Genomic DNA, 19,944 nt, shown 5'->3' with positions numbered 1-19,944 from the left:
ACAGCCAGGGCAAACTGGAACAAATGGAGACAAGTCTGGAAATGGACAAATGCCTCCAGAGTGGCACAAGCAAACACAAGTCCTGCCTCTCCAGAAAGGTTCTCCCTTCAGTTCATCTACGAAGATGCTGAGCTGAAGGGAGCACCTTCCTGGAGAAGCAGGGCCTTCACCTCTCTATTGCCTCCTGTCAGGTAGTTGTAGAGAGGGATAAGGTCCCCCCTGAGCCTTCTTTTCTCCAGGCTAAACGCTCCCATCTCCCTCAGCTGCTCCTCCTCAGACTTGTGCTCCATCCCCTTCACACCTGCTCCACTGCCCTCCTCTGGACACTGCTCACCTCTGTCTCATCTTCCCCATAAACACCATTTCAGTTTATTCAGTGACTTCCACTTGCATGTTTTGAATCTGGTCCAAGATTTTTCCCATCCACTTCCTGCTCCTTCAGAAGTGCCCCACCTCGCTGCGCAACAGTTTGATGTAGACAGAGCAATCAGTCCTTCCACGTCACCAAGGTGGTCATCAAACACGCACTTGGGACTTGGCTGAGCCTTAATGCCTTGTTCTGGACAAGCCTCACTGGCCTTCCAAGCCGTGCTGTTTGCAGGTTGGACACGGACCCAGTTCCTCAGCATCATCTGGCCTCAAGCAGGGCAAGGAGCCAGCCTGGTGCAGGGCTGTGACCAGCAGTGCTGGCAGGGTCACCCACAGCACCTGCAAGGCACCATTTCTCTGCTCTGCTATTATTTTTTCACAACTTCAAGCAAACTTAAGAGCAGAGGAAGAGCTGCCCCACACCCAACAGCAGATGCAGAGAAGTCAAACCACAGCCACACAGGCTCCTTCCTCTCCCCACCCTCTCACAATGTTTTCATTCTCAGAGCTCAAGTCAAACAACACTTTTCATAAGAGTGCTCCTCAAGAAAATGCCACCTTCAAGGGGAAACCTCATGGTCAGAGCCCCTCCAAGCCAAGAGTCCTTCAACCCAGTAGTAATGAAGGGACACAGTGCATAGAAAAGGACTAACACAACATCAGTTCAAGTTTTGTAAGTGCCTTATACAGCTGGGAAGGAAAATTTAGGAGATCTCCTGGGACCTCTGGCATACACAGTGCCATGGAGTGAGCAGCTCAGCAGCCCAAGGTTCCAGAGACAGCTTCATGAAAGGCTGAATTTCAGGAAACTCCATGCTCCAGTCCTTCATCACCAGGGACAAGGTCCCACCAGTTCACCCACAACACTTGGGGGAACTGACCTCCACCACTTCAGTGCCAATCTGAGCTGGGGCACCTGGAGCTTCTACCACCTACATACAGAGGTATTCCAGAGATGGGCAATATTAATCTGTGCACCACATGCTGTGACACATCCTGACTGTGACAGGAAGGCTGGATGAAGCATCACAGAGAGCGCAGCCCAAGGGCACACACAAGTCAGACAGAAAAACCACAGTGATGCAGCCCAACCCTCCCCTACACCCAGATAACAGCTCCGAATCACTGCAAAGCCAGCTCTTCTCCTGAGCTCAGCCCACCTCCCTCCTCCAAATATCCTCCTGACTCATGTGAAACACAGCCACAGCAGCCTATTTTTATGTCTGAGCACACACTGAGAGCCTGCACAAGAGAACCAGGATGCAGCACATCCACACTGCAGCTGACAAGATACCACAGCTCAACCAAACCAGGACTTAGAAATCCCAAGTGCACAACACAAATACCTTTCCAAAATGCAAAAATTCCACTAATCACTGCCATAAAGGGTAAGTTATTGGAAACTCAATTCCTCTCCCTGCCACTCAAAATATACTTCAGGTCCTAGATGAGGAAGTCTGAACATGTGCCAAGTTCTCCACCTGGGTCAGGACAATCGCCAGTATTGGCACAGGCGGGAGGATGAAGGGGCTGAGAGCACCTCTGCCAAGGACTTGGAGGTGCTGGTGTGCTGTGTCCAGCTCTGGAGACCCCGACATAAAAAGGATGTGGACCTGTTAGGTCGAGAGAAGGCCACAAAAATGGTCAAGTGGCAGAAGCAATTCTTGTAAGAAAACAGTTTGTTCAGTCCAGAGAAGAAAAGGCTCCAGGGTGACCTTACTGCAGCCTGCCAGTACATAAAGGGGCAACAAGAGATCTGGAGAGGGACCTTGAACATGGACATGTAGTGACAGGACAAGGGGAAAAGAAGGAATGGCCTAAAACTGAAAGAAGGCAGGGTTAGACTGGACATAAGGAAGAAACTCTTCCCTGTGAGGGTGGTGAGTCCCCAGAACAGGCAGCTCAGAGAGGCTGTGGCTGCCCCACCCCTGGAAGCGTTCAAGGTTGGACAGGCTCTGAGCAATGTGTTCTAGAGGTGGCATCCCTACCAACAGTAGGGGGTTAGAAACTACATGATCTCTAGTTTTTTTGTCAGACCGTTGGAAAGGACACACTCATGAAGATTTGTTAGTGACAGAACAGTTTTCCCAGCTACGAAGGACAGTGTTGGTATCAGACCCTCCCAGGACCCAGTGATTCATATCCTTAGCAAGAGCTGTTTGGGCAACAAACCACAAAATGGTGTGTTTGGAGTTTGTTGGGTTTTTTTTTAAAGACAAAACTGAAAATCTTGCAAGGCAGAAAGGGACTTCTAACAATCACTTCCCACAAGTTTTCTGGAAAATAACCAAAACAGAGATTAGAGAGAGGTCTGTGATCAGCCACATGCAGTTATGAACATGTTTATGAACTGGGAATTTGAAAATCATCATAAGACAAGACCTCTTTTCCCAGTATATTATGTGGAAGTCACATCTCTAACACCCCCTTGGTCCAACCCTCCTGGGACCCCATCTGAACTCCTGCCTACCCGCACAGGATGCTACACCAGGGACATGCTGAGTGAACTTGCTCTTGCTTTAGTTTGCATGAGAATGGCCAGCATAAGTATTTCATGTAATTATTAAATTTTAAATGGCTTTTGCAGAGTTAATCTTCATTATAACCCTCTGGGACAGCTGGTAACCCTGAGCACACACACTGCCACAGCCAGAGCCATATAAATATCCAGACACCCACAGATGCCAACCCGAGGATTAAATTCACCTCCTGCATTTTTTTATCTCCCAGTCTTGAAGAGCAAGGAAAAAACAAAAAAAACCCAACCTTATTATTTGAAGAGTGATGTGTGAGAGCCTCACTGATGTGAGAAATCACAGCCCTCCCAGCACTGAAACCGGTGTCGGGTTTTTGGCAAAAACACCCGAGGCTCAGAGTGGTTTTCTACAAGGACAATCCTCTCCTGCAGAGCTGCCCTGCCTCCCACACTCAGCTCTACACCTTAATGGGCAGGCACAAATCCCAATCCCTCATTAAATTAATACAAGGGCCACCCAGGAATTTTGACCATTGGATAATTTGGGTTTCCTTTTCTGAAGCAGATTTGGGAACAAATGTTCCAGCTTCCAAGAGGAGCTACTCACAGCCCTGTACATGCTGCAGATAGAGAGCTCACGTAGCAACACACATTAAAAGTGATCAAGCACCAGTCTTTGGTGCTAATGCAATAAGGCTGAGGAACAGGAGATGATAAAACCTGCACATTATTAGGTTTCTTCCTCTCTAAGCAGAACAGCAGCCTCCCATGTTTGCACTTTCCAAGGCTCCCTTTCATCATGAAGCCCTGGTCAGCTCTTGCATATGCCCTTTGGAAATCACATAGCTTCCCAAAAGGACAAAATGATTTTTGGGCAAACCTGAGCAACATTTTACACTGAGTGGTTTGAGGAAGACAGTGTTCTGAACTTGTCAGACGCCACCCCAACACTCCCATGGCAGAGATTTGTGCTGCAGATGAAGAGATGCTCCATCCCACCCAAAGCAGAGCACTGTGCCCGTGCAGGAGCAAACACAGCATGAAATGCAGCAGAACAAGGTGCAGTGAGGGAGCATCCATACTCCTTGTGGTGCCCAGCACATTCCTGCCTCTTCCAATTTAAGCAGCTCCCCTTCTGCCTGGGTCTCTCCCTGCGGAGGTGGGCAGGCTGTCATCAGAGGAGCAGCAATCATCTGTACATCATCAAGCTGCAGATGCCACAGGAGAGACTGCTTTGGAAAACAAAAACAACACAACACCTTCTGCCTCTCTGTTTTGGCAGGTGGACAGACATCAATCCCTCATCTCATGCTCTGCCTGCCAGAGCTGTATCAGGCTTTGCACACAAGCCCAGGGCTGCTCCTCTCCAGGCGTAGCCGCAGTTACCGAATTATGTCAGCAACAATGGACACACCTGCCCTCCTGAGATGCTCTGGGCATCTCTGCCCTACCTGTGGCCTGGGCACAAAACCTCAAGGCCACCACAGTTTGAGGCTGGTGAAGCTTTAGTGCTTGAAAAGATTGTTTGTTTGCCCAGCAGTTTCCACAGCAGCTCCTCCATCCTTATCCAGCCTCCCAGTGTGATCCTCTTGCCACCTGCTGGCACCTGTTCAGGAGCTGATCCAGGGAAAACTACCTCTACCAAACAAAACCTCTACACTAAGCGGCTTTCATCTCATTTATCCACACAAGCACTAAGGAGGGGTCCTAAAGTAGCATTCAGTGTCACCCCATAGACCTGCATGTGCCAAGTCTGAAGCAGTTTCCTTATTAAGAGTAGCAGTTAAATAGGCCTGAGGAATAACATCCTCAGCTGGACTGTTTCCATGCACTTGCTTCCCTTCATTAGGTGATGGATCTCTAGAAAAGACTGACTTAAAAAGCCCACACATAACCTTAATGTGCTATCTCTTGCAAAGAATCACGTAATTTTACTTCAACAAGCATTTTGCAACTAACCATAAATGAGCACCTGATTCCATTTGAGAACCAGCCTGCAATGACGCTGCTGTCCCCACACCCCACTGGTTATATTCACGTGGGAACGCTTTGGAGCTGCAGTGCAGCATCAGGCTCTCCAAGGTACAAGATGTGGTCCCCCTTCAACACCCTCAGGGACTTCCTTGGGAGCAGACCAAGCTCAAGCCCAGCCCTGGTCCCTCAGCAATCAGCACACAAGCCAAGGACTACTCCCTAAACATTACCAACCAAGAAGATCCTGGCCTTTAATGTGCTGACAACGGACAAAGCAAGACTCCCAAATCCCAGCACTCACCATCTCTCCAGCATCCCACCTCAAGTTCCCACTTTGATTTTGAGCCATTTTAAGCACATGCTCTTCTACATGCAGTCAAGCCTCAGCTCCACCCCAGCTGCAAAAAGCTTTTGCAGAACAGTTCATTTCTCTGATTATTTAACCAGAGGCTTCCTGGCTTTGCTCTCACCACCCACTGCAATAATGGGCAATTACAAGACTTGAAGAAAAATAAAAGGGGAGTGGCATCTCATGCCAGGCCAGCACTGCCAAGATCTAGTCTTCAGTCTTTCAACTCCAAAAAACAAAAAATCACCAAACTCTTTTCTTGCCTCCTGGCATATCATTTCAGACAGCTGCTTCTATACACAGGTTTTACCCTAACATTTTGCAGTCTTTGTCTTTGACCCTCTGCTACTAAATGGATGAAAGCCAAAGGCAACAGTATCAGCAATTTCTGCAAAAAGAATTCAAGCCCTCATGTTTGGCATGATGGCAAAATGGCATTTGAGAGACAAGCTCCAATTCTCAGCTTTTATTGAAAGGCTCCTGCAAACCCATTTTCTCACCTCTGGAAATGTCTGAAGAAAAGAAATGGGTCTGTGGTAGAAGAAAGGAAATGGGTATTTGGTAAAATAAAGGCATGAGTCTAGTGTGTAGGCTGTTCTTGATCTTCTAAAAGAAAGAAGTCATACATACAAGGTTAAACCACAGAGCCCTATCAGCCCTGTACCCACGTCACTCAGGCACCACGTGGATAATTTCTCAGGAAAGCTTTGACAAACTGTCAACTGTTGGATTCCTATCTGTAGGGCTGCAAAGTAAGAGCCAGCTGAGCCAGCAAGAGGTCCAGCTTCCCCAGCCACAGCTACACTGTTCTACCTTCTCAATCTCTCTCTGGACAGCCCCTATTGTGACGATGGACGCAAGGACACGCATGGAGGTAGGCTGGCTGCTAACTCAGGCCATTAGTCATTGCAAGGTCTTCCCAGACCTCTGAATCATTTAATCCAGTGAGAAGCACTGGCATTTGATGCTTAGGCTGGAACATATCCATGCTCAGGACATGGGTGTAGTTCTAACACCAGCCTCCCAAGCTACTTCTATTTTTATGTTTGAGCTGTTATTTAAGGCATGTATTATAACCAGAGAGAGGACAGGGCACAGATACCAGCTCATGGGGACATGAGGACAAGTGAACCTCCTCCTGACAACAGCTGCTGCTCAGGATCACACATCTATCTCAATTATTTAAACAATTCAGGAATTCAGTCCCTTCAGGAACTGGGGAAGAGTTTTAGTCCCTGCTTCCACCCTAAACCCCTCCTCTTTTGGTAAGGAGCCCAACCACAGTGCCATGTCTTTGCTCCAGCAGCGAGCAGTGCTAGTGACACCCTGTCCACACTTCACCAGCACCCACAGCCTTGGAGAAATCAATAATAAAATCCCCCGAACAGGGAAAGCCTTGGATGCCCACCTGGTGCCATGGGAGGCTCAAGGGGTTGCTAGTGAGGGCAGGAGCCCAAGGACAGCTCCTCTGAGAAGAGGCTCCAGTGCCTGAGTCAGACCCGGACTTTCCTTTCAAAGGTTAAAGCTGTTTACTGAAAGAACAAATGGGGGCAGACTGTTTGCAAGAGCTACACAAACAGGCAATAAACACACCCCAGACCCTTGCTGGTGTGCCAGCCAATATCTGGATGGAGGTCATACAGATGTGGGTGCACTGCCAGCACCCAGCCCAGGGGCTTCACCCCCAGCCACAAACATAGTTTACACTCTGATTGCCCTCTACACACCCAGTGCAACCACAAACCAGGCTGCCACCTGAACCTGGGGAGCAGCTGTGGTCCTCACATCTCAGGAGGCTTTGCTCTGGTAGCCTACCATGGAGGGATCCACACTGCAGCACAGGAGAGGAAAGATTTCCCCTCTGCAACAGCCTGAAGTTTGTTCCTGACTAAACTTACCCCTGTCTGAAATGCTGCTTCAGGATGAAGTATGATTTGGGAACAAACACTGCTGGAGCAGCAGAAAGCTAAGCCATGACATGGCAGCTCTGCAGAATATCTCAGCTGTACAGCCAGTTATTAAATAAAAGGTCAATTCCTTTACGGCACTACACCTCTCCTCTCAAGTAAACAGTCTTAAGAGCCAGACATTTCAACAGCAAAGGCGGAGAGGGATTTATGCTCCACCGCAGAAGAGAAGAATTTCCATATCTGACATGACAGAGAAGCACCACCATGTAAGAGCTAATGAGCAAGGCCCTTCCAGCTAGTGCAACACGATTTGGTTTGCACTAAAAGCAAGACAAAGCATTAATTGGTTTGTGCCTGTTTGCCTGCCTTTATTGCACAAAGTTCATCTGAGGACATGTGGTGGCAGGAGGAAGTCACGAAGCTGGCCGTGCCAAAGGGAACCAGGGTGACTGTTGCAGGAATCACTGGGAGTAACGGCGCCATTCACCTCTAGACTGGAGAGGTTCAATCACATCATGCTGGTTTATCACCTAAGTGTGGTTTTGCTGTTACACCCAGCTTAGTTCCCTAGACAAAGGGAAAACTTAGCAAGGATCTTGTGAAATTTATGCAGCTGTTTGTGACAGAGAAGGCTGGAACAACTCACCCTGGGAAGCACAGAATGACCCGTGAATGACGCCAAGGATGACAAGATCTGGGAGGTGAGGTTTTATCTAAATGGGTTAAAACAGGCCATCCCTCTCCACTTGAACCTTCTCTTACTTGCATGGTTTCTTCAACTTGAATCATGATTAGTGACCCAACACACAGCAGTGCCCACAAAGGCAGCTCTAAGGTGGCTTCCAGAAGGATCAGCTGCAGCACAGGTACTTCAGCGTGGTCTGAAACACCAGGATAGAATCCAGAGCTGCACCTACTCAAAGCAGCATGGTCTGGTCCCTGCACTTGAGCATTCCTTGTCCAGTACAAACTGCCCTGCTCTGAGGTGCTTCAAGGAATAGGAAAGCATCAGAAATTCAACCAACTGGTAATTAAAGTCTTGGAGAAAAGGGTTACTGCAAGTTAGCAACAACCACTCGTTTCTGACCTATGAATCATGGCCAAACTCCTGTATTCCTGGTAGTGCCCACAAACAAGGCTGTCTAATAAGGTTCTGTAACTCCATTGCAGATCACTCATCAGAGTCTCACGTACCACGCTTTGGGTGCCACAGGTTTTAGGGACAATGGAGTGCAGGGGTTATGGGAACAAGTTATCAGAAACAGAAAAAAGTTTAAGAAACTGCAGCCCAACAACACAAAAGAGTTAAAAGGAAACTGATAAGCAACATAAACACAAGAGCAGGCAGAAAACCAATTCCAACAAGATCTTACTGGTTGTATAAATGAATTAATGAAGGCAAACAAAGTGTAGGTCTGTTAATCAGCAGGAAGGTGAAGAAAGTACAGGACAGAAGACACCCTATTCAAAACCTTCTTTGCTTTGTACTTGAGCACTCAAGGATGACTTTCATCAAGGACTGATCTCTCTTAAACCTTCAAATCTTTGTTCAATCAATTCTTTGTTTGCTGCCCCCCCTTGTTAAATGTGCTTTTCTAAAGGTTAACTGTGAATGGATGTTTAAGGTTGAGCAACCCAAAGTAAGTAAGGACTCGTCAGTCTGCACAAGATAAGGGAAGGTCAAAATTGTCATGGGAGCTTTGCAGAGGAAGAACCGCACATCCCACTAGGGAGATCCTGGCTGCTTGGTGCTCACAGTCATGCCACCATTAGTTTATCACTGATTTTTAAAAATTTCAACTTGAAGATTACATGTCATCTTTAAAGTCTCATCAGAGAGCTGACAGCAAATCATTCACTAAATGAACAGAAAACAGTACAAAGAAGAGAGTCCAGGCTGACCCGATGACATTCGTGGAGCTGTACACATCCACGACTCAGCCTTTAAGGATAACCTTTCTGGCTCCAGTGTGGGCAGAGGGCTTGGGACACAAGCCAGCACTTGGGATTTAGGGCTAAGAACTGAAACTGAAGCAGTGGCAAGAGGTGGGGGATGACTCAGCCTTCCAGAAACAGACAGGGATGAGGGGATAAAGGACGACACGAAAGACAACCAGATCCATGCCTGAGTCACAGAGAAAATAAGGACCATATGAAACAGAAGAAAAACAGGAAGAGAAGAAAATGGGGGAAAAAAGGGCCTTCATTCAAAATCGTTCTACCAATGGAAGAAGGGTACGAGCTGGAGAAGCTGGGTGAGAAGAAGAAGAAGAGAAGCTGGAGCAAGCAGGTGACACTCTCTCCATTAACCCTTCCTTCAGGAGCAGGGACACACCATGGGAACTAGAAGGAGGAGAAGCCAAGGATCAAGAAACATCTGAGGAACCACGCTTTGTGAGGGCTTTGTTCTCACTACAAGACCCACCAAATGAGGAAAGCCACAGGTCACTGGCTTGGGGTTGGCCCCTCCACAGCCCTGTGTTGGAGTGGGGAGGACCCCACTTGGTCACAACTGCTCACCGTGCCCGTTGCAGTAATAGATCCACTTCTCCCTGTTCTGTGTGGGGGTAGTGGACTTTTTCATAATAGCCTTTTCCACAATGGCACTGGGATCTTGCCGGGGTCCCTTCTTCAGAGTCCGTGAGCTCTTTCTGACGCTGCAGACCACGATCACCACCAGGACCAGCAGCAGGAACAGCACGATCATCCACGGCAAGTGCTCGTTGATGTCGAAGTGCTGGTGGACATTCTGCGAGCCTCGCCGGGGGGGCCTGTACGGGACATTCGGCTTCTCGCCCCCCATCATCTCCAGGGATGGCTGCTTCTCCAACGCTTGGCTGGTCTGCTTGTGCCGGTAGCTCTGGGCCTGGCTGGTGGTGCTGGAGCCCACGAGGGTCCTGCCGATGCCATCCGTCTCGTTGGCTGAGGTCTCGTTGTAGTACCGTGCCCGCTCCACCATGCTGCTGGACGCACGCGGCGCTGGAGAGGGGACAAAATCGGGAACTGAAGAGTTCAGACCTGCGGGAGGAGAGGAGAGTTGAGTGTCACGGCCCTGGAGACACGATATGGCATCACATCGCGGGCTAAGACCTGCCTGAGCATCGGCTTGGCCAGCAGACAGAAACCCAACGCCAGGCAGCGAGAAAGAGTAGAGGTGAAGTTGAGGTTTGCCTCTGGGAACAGATGGGTACGGTTACAGAGGGAGCTTCAAGGTAAAACTGACCCTTGCTGGGTAAGGCTAGAGGCAGCTTATTACAAAAAATGAGTTCCTAAAGGCATGTTGTCAGCCTGTGTTTGTCCCACATTCAGCATTTCTCAGAAAACCAACAACTTTGAGTGAGTTGGTTTTTCTTTTTAGGTTTATGAGCACTAATTTTAGCTCATTTGTGGAATTTCGTATTTGGACTAAAAGCACTAAAAAACACGACAATTTGTAGACTTAATGTCTCTCCACTGCGTTTGTTAAGGAAGCAAAATCTCTTTTTTATTAACCCTGCAAGCAGCTGCAGATGAATCAACTAAAAAATAGGTCTCTGAAGCAACCAAACTTCCCCCTAAGAGCTACCTTCCATCTTTATGGAGTCTCCTTATCAACCAACACCTCTCAGGTGCCAGCCAGATGCAAAATGTGAGCCAAAGCCAGGTGAGAAGAGGAAGAAAGGCAGCTGTGGCAAAACCTACAGATTACTTTGGAAAGTCGTCTTCTGCAGATTGTGTCTTATTCCAGCTGAGACAGACACTGGGTGTATTCGTCTGTACCTGGTTCTGCCCCCAGTTTGGTTACTCAAAACACCCTAATCAGGACACAAACAGGGAAAACACTTCAACTTTTACGTAATTGTCGACAGTTGATTTCAAAGTTCAGGAAACACCCTCCTGTACACTCCCAATGATACACCAATGTCAGGGCAAGCTTTGAGACCTAACAAAGGTGTTAGCACTGGAAGCCACTACTGTCAACACTTCCCTGCTATTATATTTACTAATTCAGCTGTTGAGGTCATCAAAAGTTGCATTTTTTTTATTAAAATGCCTCATTTGAGACATTACAGGGAACCTGCTTCCCAAGGAGTGCAGAATACCACCTTAAGTGGAGTCCTACATCACCTCTGAAATCAGCCACAGCTAAGGCAACACCATAAGGGCTGTGAGGATAAGTCACTCCCAATTAAGCAAGAGAAAGAGGAATTCCACATAGTAATCTTATGAGATTGTAGGAAAAAAAGTTACAGGACAGCCCAGGCTCCTGCAGGGCTGTTTCAGCAATGGTTCCCATTCAACCAATACTGTGACATAGTACAGAGTGAAATGAAGCAAGGAAAGCACAGACACAAAATCAGTGAATCCATCAGAGGAGGAATCTCCCTGCTGCAGGGAGACTGCAGGGATTTTCCTGCTGCATCCCAACCTAGGTTCACCACAACTACACAGACTTGTGCCAGCACATCACAGAGACAGGAAAAGAGGCTGGGGAAAGCAATGTCCTTTCAACCCAAACAGCAGGACAGCCGGAAGTCCAATCAGGACTGCAGTCACAGTGAAAATGTTATTAAATGTGGTTTAATACAAGTGAGGGCAACCCGATGCCATGAAGCAGAAGCACCACCCAGGCTTTAAACCAGGTTGTTTGTTAACAGCCGAACAGCAACCCTGACCGAGGCAGAACACAATCCCTCAGTCAGAACCACACCTGTGTTTCAGGAGTGGACATTACCTTTGGGAAGATCAGCGGTTGGTGGAACTTCATAGGGCTGCTCACCCGCTTCGGTGCTTGATGAAGTCAAAGCCGTGTTCGGCAGGGACGCCGGAGAACCACAGACGTTGTCGCTCTCCTTCGTCCCCGGCTTGATGACCACCATGTTTTTCCCAAAGCAGTCAGTGTAGGGTTTGCACTTCATCACACTAGAAGGCACATCAGAAAAAGTACCACGAGGGCACGGCTTGCACCTGACGTCTTCGGTCTCGGTTCCCTTCTTGCGGACGCCCCAGCCAACCGGGCACACCGTGTAAGGGACGCAGGTATCGTTTGTCTGAAACGTACCAGACAGGCAAGTGCACTCGCGGTCAGTCAAGGCAGTACAATGAGTTTTCTCAATCATTGGCAGTTCACAGGGTTTCCTACAGGAGTGGCACCGCTCTATGCCGTTCTCATGCTTGGTAAAGGTCCCATCTGGACAAGGGCTGCACTCTCTTAAGGTACTCTTCGTGCAGTGCTTAGACACGTAGGTTCCTGCAGGACATTTGTCACAGGTCAGCTCTTCGTTGGTGGCACGGTCAAGGTGGCGGTACTTGCCAGGGGAGAGGCTGATGGCATTCTGCTCAGAGGTCAGCTTCGACTGACCATCAGCGGTGCCAAGGAGCATGAGCAGCTGGAAAACAAACAGGAGGTATCAGCCAACAACTGCGTGCAAACAGAGCCCTCTCTGTCAGCAACCCCCTGTAGGATCACACGGGCTGTCCCAGAGCTGTGGGACCATGGACAAGTTACTACAGCCAGAGGAGGGACCTCAGCAAGGCTGGAGTGGAATGGAAGCGGAGTAGGTGGCAGCACGCTCTCCTTACACATCCCCAACTACAATTATAATTGCTTAAACTTGACACCACACTTCTCGGTGAAACTAAGAATCATTTACACTGCAACCCTGCCAGGGTGGTAAATACTGCTAATTGTGTTTCAGCAGTATGTGCTACCTGGCCACCCCTGGAGAATTCAGACCAGCTTTGCATTTCAAGGCTGAGAGGCGGCAGCACGAGGCAGGCGCTCACTGACAAGACAAGAAACACATGCAGATGGCAGCTCTGACCTGTAAAACTTTCCTTCCCTATTTGTTAATCTGCACTTGTTCAAATAGTTACCTTTCTGAGCAACACAAACCAGGATGAAATCCAGGCTAGCGGCTGTTTCTGGGCTGTTTCTAGCTCCTCTGCCTTTCCACGATTTTTTATGACCCAGTGCAAGTGCTGGGTTTGGCAAGACCGCAAGGGATGTTCTGCTTTGAGCCTCCAACCACATCTGAACCCACTCTAAACCAGATGCATTAGCAACAGGAGAAAAAACCTGGTGCTATTTTTACACTCTTCAAGAAACTCTGCTGTAATTCAGCTTCTCATTGCATCAGACACAGGTAAAAGGACACCGAACTGGAAGCAACTGGGCTTTGCTATAAATTCATCTCTCTCTACTGACCTCCAATCCTAAAGCTTTGTTTTCTTAATTCCTTGCTTCTCCATCCCTAAGAGAAGTTCCATCTACCAAGAAGTATCTGCTTCCTCCAAAAGCCCTCTGGTCCATGGATTTAATGTCAGTTACAGCAGCAGACATAAGTCAGCAAGAACAAAAGGCATACCAAAAGAAAGGCAGACACAACCTCACACAGCATGCAAAGTAATAGGAAACGCATTTCCAAACAGCCACAGGCTAAGTTTGGAGGGACAGAGGGAACAAGTCACTGTTACCTTGAATTTTCAAACATTTTCTACACTGACGGTAAAAAGACCAGAGATCCTAATGCTGCTCAGCTGCAGAGCCAAGCAAATAAATCACTTGGCTGTGTTATACAATCCATCGCCTCTTGCTCTGCTACCTATTCTGGGCTATCAGCCAACAAGAATATATTCAGAAGGAAAAAAAAAAAAAAAAAAAAAAGGTTCCCAACAACATGACTCTGCAGAAGCAGAAGGCACATAGCGGCAGAGCCGCAAGCTGCGCCGCATCGTTTTTGGTGCAGTCTCTCACTTCCTGGAAACACACAGCACATTTCTGTTTCACCTGCTAAATAATTTACAGCTTGGGATTTGTACAAAACACTTCGTATTTTAATTTTTTTTTTATTTAGTTTTCTGCCCCTGAAGCAGCAATTATAGAGCAGGCAGAAGCAGGCAAGCCCGCAGGAGCTGATGAGGATCCTGCAGCGGCTAGACTAATTGCAGCACGTCAAATTAAAAACCGGGGCTGCCCTGGCAGGCAGCAAAGGCTTACAGGATGCATTTTACTTTTCCCCTCCCCTAAGACATGATTTAACAAAGCGCTTAGCTGGCTCTAAGGAAACCTGCCACCCTCCCCTGTAATCTCCATGACGCATCCCTGAATTAGCAAACTGGCCTCTTAAGGTGGCAGCAGGGGTCACCAGTGTTACTCACCCTGCTCTGGTGCCAATGCCGAACAGGACAGGGTGACAGGGTGAGAGCAGAGGCAGGACAGGCAGTGGCTCTCCTGCCTTGCCAGGAGAGTGTGCTGCTGTCTCAGATCCTGATTTCTTGCTCTGTATCAAGCTAGATTTTGGGAAACCCATGGACAGCCCCGCTCCAAGCATGTGCCATGGGCTCCCTCCTTCCATTCCAGCATCTTCCCATCCCTCGCCCGGGTAACCAAAGCCTTTAATAGCACTAGGTTTGAGTTGGTTTTTTTGAGGTTTTTTTAAACCCTATCTCAAGAAAAGTGGTGCTGGTATTTTTGAACATCTCAAGATCTTCAGCTTCCAAGGGAGCTGCACTTCCAAGGGAGAACAGCAAGTTCCAGTGGGGGATGGCTAAGCAGCATTGAGCATCTGCTATTTATTCAGACTGGTATTTCTGCTACCTAAAATAATCCATCTGCTTAGGGTTTGCAGCACCCAGGTCTCTGAAAGTGAAGGCCAGGAGCAGGAGGATATCCTCAGCAAAAAGGAGTGTCTGCTGGTTTGGTCTCTCCCCTCAGAGCTGCCCAGCAGCACACAGACCTGGAGCTTTCTGGCTGACACTCCCAGTGCCAGTGAAAAAAGAACTAAGTAATGAAGTGAGCTCTGCTGAGCCACTGCACTCCATTTCATCACTCTGGTACCGACGGAAGCGTACAGGGTGACAAAAAAACACAGAAAAAAAACAGAACGGGTGCAAGACAACACTAAAGAGCAGACTTGGTTTCAACAGTTTCAGCAATGCTCTCTGTGCCCAATGCAGGAACAAACAAAGGTTTTTAATGGGGTGGGGTCCCTTTCCAAAAGGGTCAAGCAGGGCAGGGTGGCCACAAGCCTGAAGAGCATCCCCAACTCAGCACCAACACCCTGCACCACACAGGCAAAGGCACCTCCCAGCCACCTTCACCAATTTCAGCACATGAAGGCTTTAAGGTGTGAGGAAATCAGATCAGCCTGAGGGACACCATCATTCTGACTTCCCCACACCAGGAAACACTCAGACAAAGGGACCTCCATGTTCAGCTGCAAACAAACCCTGGAGGCAGCAGCACCCCACAGTTGGTGTGGGCATGACCCACCTCAGCCCCATCCAGCCTGATGACTCCACCTCAGAGGGCTCCTCTGCGCTGTGCTCCCATCACCCTTTTTCAATAACTGTGCTGCAGGGAGACCTGATGGGCAATCTGCACAGGAAACTGCTCTCAGGGGCCACAAGCTGCCTTGGTGTGTGCACAGAGGATGCAGCTGCAAACACTTCAGAAACCTGGTCCAGTGGTTGGCAAATCTGCCCATGGCAGGGGTGCTGGAACTAGATGATCTTTAAGGTCCCTTCCAACCCAAAGCTATTCTATGATTTGATGAATACAGCATCTCCTTCAGGGACCCAAACCTGCACAGGGAGTCAAAACACCAACAGCAAGTTGGTGAATCAACTTGCTGTCCTGGAATTTGTGTCCTAAAATGCTGCAACACTGAGACTGTCATAATCTCAAGTTGTGTACAGTGCTGCCCTGCTGCCAGACTTGTGGGAACACAGAAATAAACCTAAAACAAAAGTAAAATTTTTAAAAAATTAAAAACAAACCAAAACACAAACTGCACTTGATACTGGTAGAGAAGAGCAGGGGCAGAGACTGCAAGTGAGCAGGGACCAAGAGTGCTAAACTGATACTCTGGGAATGGTTTCCAAGCAAAAGCAGCAGAATTTGGTAGGAATGGCAGCTGGCTCTGTGGCATTGCCTTGGCACAGGCTGGGGATGAGCTGCACTGCCTGCCGCCCTTCCCAGAGGTCAGCTGTACCCTTCGCCAACACTACTGGGAAAGTGCTTGCAACATTAAAGTAAAAGAAATAAACACATAAAAACACCAGAAAGACAAATAAACTGGCCTGGAAGTTTTACCGTAACTTGGCAGACAGAAAACGTCCTGCCTTGATCACTGCAAAAAGGATCAAATTACTCAGTCCCAAAAAAGTTGCCTGTAAGGAGAGTAATGAAGAGTAAGGCAAATTTCTGCTTCTTGCAACATGACCAGCTATTTCAGCTGGTTTGGGGTTTGTGAAATGAGAGTCTGGGACTCACTGCTCAGCAGTTCCTTTACCCATCTCAAGAGTGAAACAGGGAGTGGAGCGAGCCAGAACAGCAGCACCACAACATCTGGTCCCCATGAAGGAAAACCCAGCAGCCAGCCCTGCAGCCAGAACGGACCAGAGCTCGGAAGCATCCCTGCCAGCCACAGTTCTACTCCAAACAGATGATATCCCCCAGCTTTCCAAAAACCCCAAGCTGGAGTAAGGTGATGTTGTTCTGGGTCCAGGCAAGGGTAGTAGGGGAGATAGTGGAAACTACCCTGCTGCAGTCAGTGGGGTCCCAAAAAAATCCACCAAGCAAATGAAATCACAGCCAACACCAGCCCCACACAACTGCTGCCAAGCTGCTACTGCTCCAAAACTCAGCAGCCAGGCAAATTCGGGATTGCTGTGCTGGTAAAAGACCCACAAGCTATCTATTTGAACATACTTCCCTTGAACATACTTCCTTCGGGCTGGAAAGACACAAACTCCTTGTGTGACCAAAGGGAGATGCCCAACAAATGTTGAAGGTATCAGATGAAAACCCAAGCTCACAAGCAAATGGGAATTTTGCCTTGCTTGCCTGTATAATCCCACACACAGGAGTGAGAACATACTCACACACACAAGTAACATACATGCGTATTTGCTCAGTCTTGCTTCATGCCCCAAAATTGCTGTTGTATTTCCCCACACCTTTACATCACTCTTTTTTTCCACCTCTTCCCTCTACACCCACCATTCCCAACTGACCTCCAGGATCCCAGCTGGAGCCGCATATCTGAAACTCCCCATCAGCATCTCATCTTCCAGACGTGCAGAAGCTCAGGCTTCTCCCGGCTCGCTTCTCCCAGCGGGAATCCAGCCCTGGGGAGCGCCCAGCCAGCACCGAGCACGGACCCCGTGTGCTCCGCCACTGCGCCAAGTTCCCCTTCGCCTCCAGAGGCTGCTTCCCGGCTAATGCCCTTCCAGCTTCAGATTATTTGTTGTTTACTCGGATTCCTGTCGAGCCAGCGCCAGCTTGCTCAGATCCACCTTGAGTTCAAGAGCAAGTGCTCTCCTCGGTTACACAACCCAGCCGCAGCAGCTGCGGCGTCTGCCTGACACACCGAATTACTGTCTCTCCCCAAAGAGACGGGATGCAGCCCTAAAGCGCTGACTGGGAAGTGCCCTACCTGGGCAGGTAAAAGGGGAGATAAAGCCGCCGAAAAACATTTCCGCGATAAGCCAGGGCAGCCGCCTGCCATTCGCAGCGGGGAGTTTTACTGCCTGTCCAAAGGGTGGCAAGAAAAGCGGCTGCGGAGGGGAGGGACGGATGGATGGATAGACGGATGGATGGATGGATCCCTCTCCAGCGCCGAGCTCCCGGAGCAGCGCAGAGAGCGGAGCAAGGATCCGCTCAGCTCTGGAGGAGCGGCACAGCCCCGGCTGGGGGATGCCGCCGCCTGCGCTAACGTAGGGATGGGCAGGATGGATATGGCAGGGAATATCGCACCCAGCCGGAGTCCCCTGCCGGGACGCGGGGCTGGGGCGGGCAGCAGCCCCGGGGAGGGCGCAGCGGAGCCCGGCACGGCCCCCGACACGCGGAGCGGGGTCAGCAGGACACCCGAACAGCCTCCCCCGCTGCCGAGCTGCCCCGGGCGGGGCAGGAGGCGCGGGCGGGCGGGCGGCCCCGCACTGCAGCACATCCCCAGCACATCCCCACCCACGCCGCGGACACGCGGATGCTGCGCGGGCGGCGCAGGCACGGACGGATCCCCGCGCTCCGCACACTCACCGCGAGGATGCCGGCGAACCCGGCGGAGCTCCGGCCCGCCGCGGCGGCCCCCATGGTGCCGGGGCTGCGGGCGAGGCGCTGCCTCAGGCGGCGGGGCGCGGGGCCGGCGGCGGCCGGGCGCCCATGGCGGGGGCCGGGCCGGGCCCGGGGCCGAGCCGGGGCCGAGGCCGGGGCCGGGCCGGGCCGGGCGGGGCGGGGGCCCAGCCGCGCTCCCACCTGCCCTGCCCTGCCCTGCTGCGGGGCCGCCGCGCGCGCTCTGCCGCGGGGGCGGCGCGCACGTGGGGGCGGCGCGCGGGGACAGCGCGGGGCGGGGCCCGGCCGTGGCGTCACCCGCCCGCGCGCCAGGGCGCCCTCCCGCGGCGCGGGGACAGCGCGGGGACGGGCACAGCACGGGGACAGCGCGGGGAAGGGCACAGCGCGGGGACAGCGGCCGGTCCCATCGCCCGCCCCGGCCGGGGGACAGCGGCCACTCCGCATCCCCCCGTGCTGTGGGTCGGGGTGGGCTCAGCCGTGCCGGGGTAGCGGGCGCGGAGGAATCACAGCGGGGTGTGAGTGCTCGGCACCGTGAAATCGTCGGGCGGACTTTTGTTTGTTTTGTTTTTCGTGTTGTCCAATGTTAGACATACAGGGAAGAAATTTTTCACGAAAGGGGTGCTGAGCACTGGCACAGGTTGTCCAGAGAAGATGTGGAGCCCCATCCCTGCCTCGTCCCTCATCCCCAGGCCAGCTGGGACGGGTCTCTGAGCAGCCTGGTGGCATCCCTGCCGGTGGAATGGGGGTTGGAACTAGACAGCCTTTCAATGCCCATTCCAACCTAAACCATTCCATGACTCTATGAACACGTACCACATTCCCTGTGATGGGATGTTCCTGTTCCTATCAGGGAACAGACCTATCCCTCCATGGAGGAGGATTAGCTGGATGCTGAGGGTGGCCACAGCACAGACAGATGGGCAGTGCCCTCAGTGCCCATCTTGCAGCATCTGAGCAGGGTGGGCAGAGCAGGGTGACGGTCACAGTGTCCATTGACCGCTGTGGCAAGTGATGGAAACAGATCCAGGTTTGTCCAGGGCATCAGGGGAAACAGGAGATGGGGCCAGAGTCAGGACTGGAAAGGATGCAACCTGTGTCCATGGTCCTTTCAGGAAATGTGAACGGAGGTGAGACTTCAGTATTGTTCCAAAGTCTGACCAGGAGTCCAGGGCACCCCCAGGTATCAGGGCCTTCAAGGTTTATGAGTTCTGCAAATCAAGACTATTTATGAGTCTCCACATGTCTGGTTATCTATTGAGAAAAACACTCAAACATCTGATTTCCAGAGCCTGCAGAAATCCTGATCACCAGCAGTCACCTTCTGGAGATGCCCTGAAGGCAGATGAACCAAGGGAGGGTTTCAATGCCATGCCAAAGGAAACAGCACAGAATTTATAAAATCCCATCTAAAAAAGGGCAGGGGTGGGGGAGAATGTGGTGCTCTTGCTCTAAAGAAGTGTGGATTCCATCCAAGCCCTTCTGAAGCTCACCAGAAGCCTCTTTCCTATTCCAGGGAGTTTTGAGTCCAGCTAGAAGGCTCCTCTCCCAGACAAAGTGGAGTTTTTCTCCCCACACTTTCTCCATCTCTGTTGCTGGAAGGGAGCTGGAGAGGAGTAATGACCCTTGGGAGCCTGGGAATGAGTCAGGAGAGCTTCCCTCCCAGAGTTGGGGTGGCGGTGGCAGGACTGCTGTTCCCGGGGGGAATGAGACCGAGTGTGTCACGTGTGCAGGGAGAAGATGTTCCCCACAGCTGGCTGTGCTCTGTGCAAGTGCTGCAGAGCCTTGCTTTGGGCTTTGCCTTCCCTCGGGG

At 50.6% G+C, this 19,944-nt stretch overlaps 1 protein-coding gene across 2 annotated transcripts in view; it reads right to left on the bottom strand.

The window, feature by feature from the left end:
- Window positions 1-18,256, bottom strand: part of TNFRSF21 (TNF receptor superfamily member 21) — a 35,064-nt gene extending 16,808 nt beyond the window's left edge. Inside the window, exons 1-3 of one of the 2 annotated variants that reach the window (XM_064707821.1) lie at window positions 18,102-18,256; window positions 11,793-12,447; window positions 9,599-10,096 (exon numbers count right to left, since the gene is read on the bottom strand). In XM_064707821.1, the coding sequence (XP_064563891.1) occupies window positions 9,599-10,096; window positions 11,793-12,447; window positions 18,102-18,155 (1,207 nt within the window). In that variant the 5' untranslated portion in view covers window positions 18,156-18,256. Of the gene's footprint in view, window positions 1-9,598; window positions 10,097-11,792; window positions 12,448-17,077; window positions 17,400-18,101 lie in introns of those variants that run through there. The other variant, XM_064707820.1, reaches the window with a different exon arrangement.
- Between the last annotated feature and the right edge of the window lie 1,688 nt (window positions 18,257-19,944).

The sequence above is a fragment of the Zonotrichia leucophrys genome, chromosome 3 (genome assembly GCF_028769735.1).
Source record: "Zonotrichia leucophrys gambelii isolate GWCS_2022_RI chromosome 3, RI_Zleu_2.0, whole genome shotgun sequence".
NCBI classification, from domain to species: Eukaryota; Metazoa; Chordata; class Aves; order Passeriformes; family Passerellidae; genus Zonotrichia; species Zonotrichia leucophrys.
This window is presented reverse-complemented; position numbering and strand designations above follow the sequence as displayed.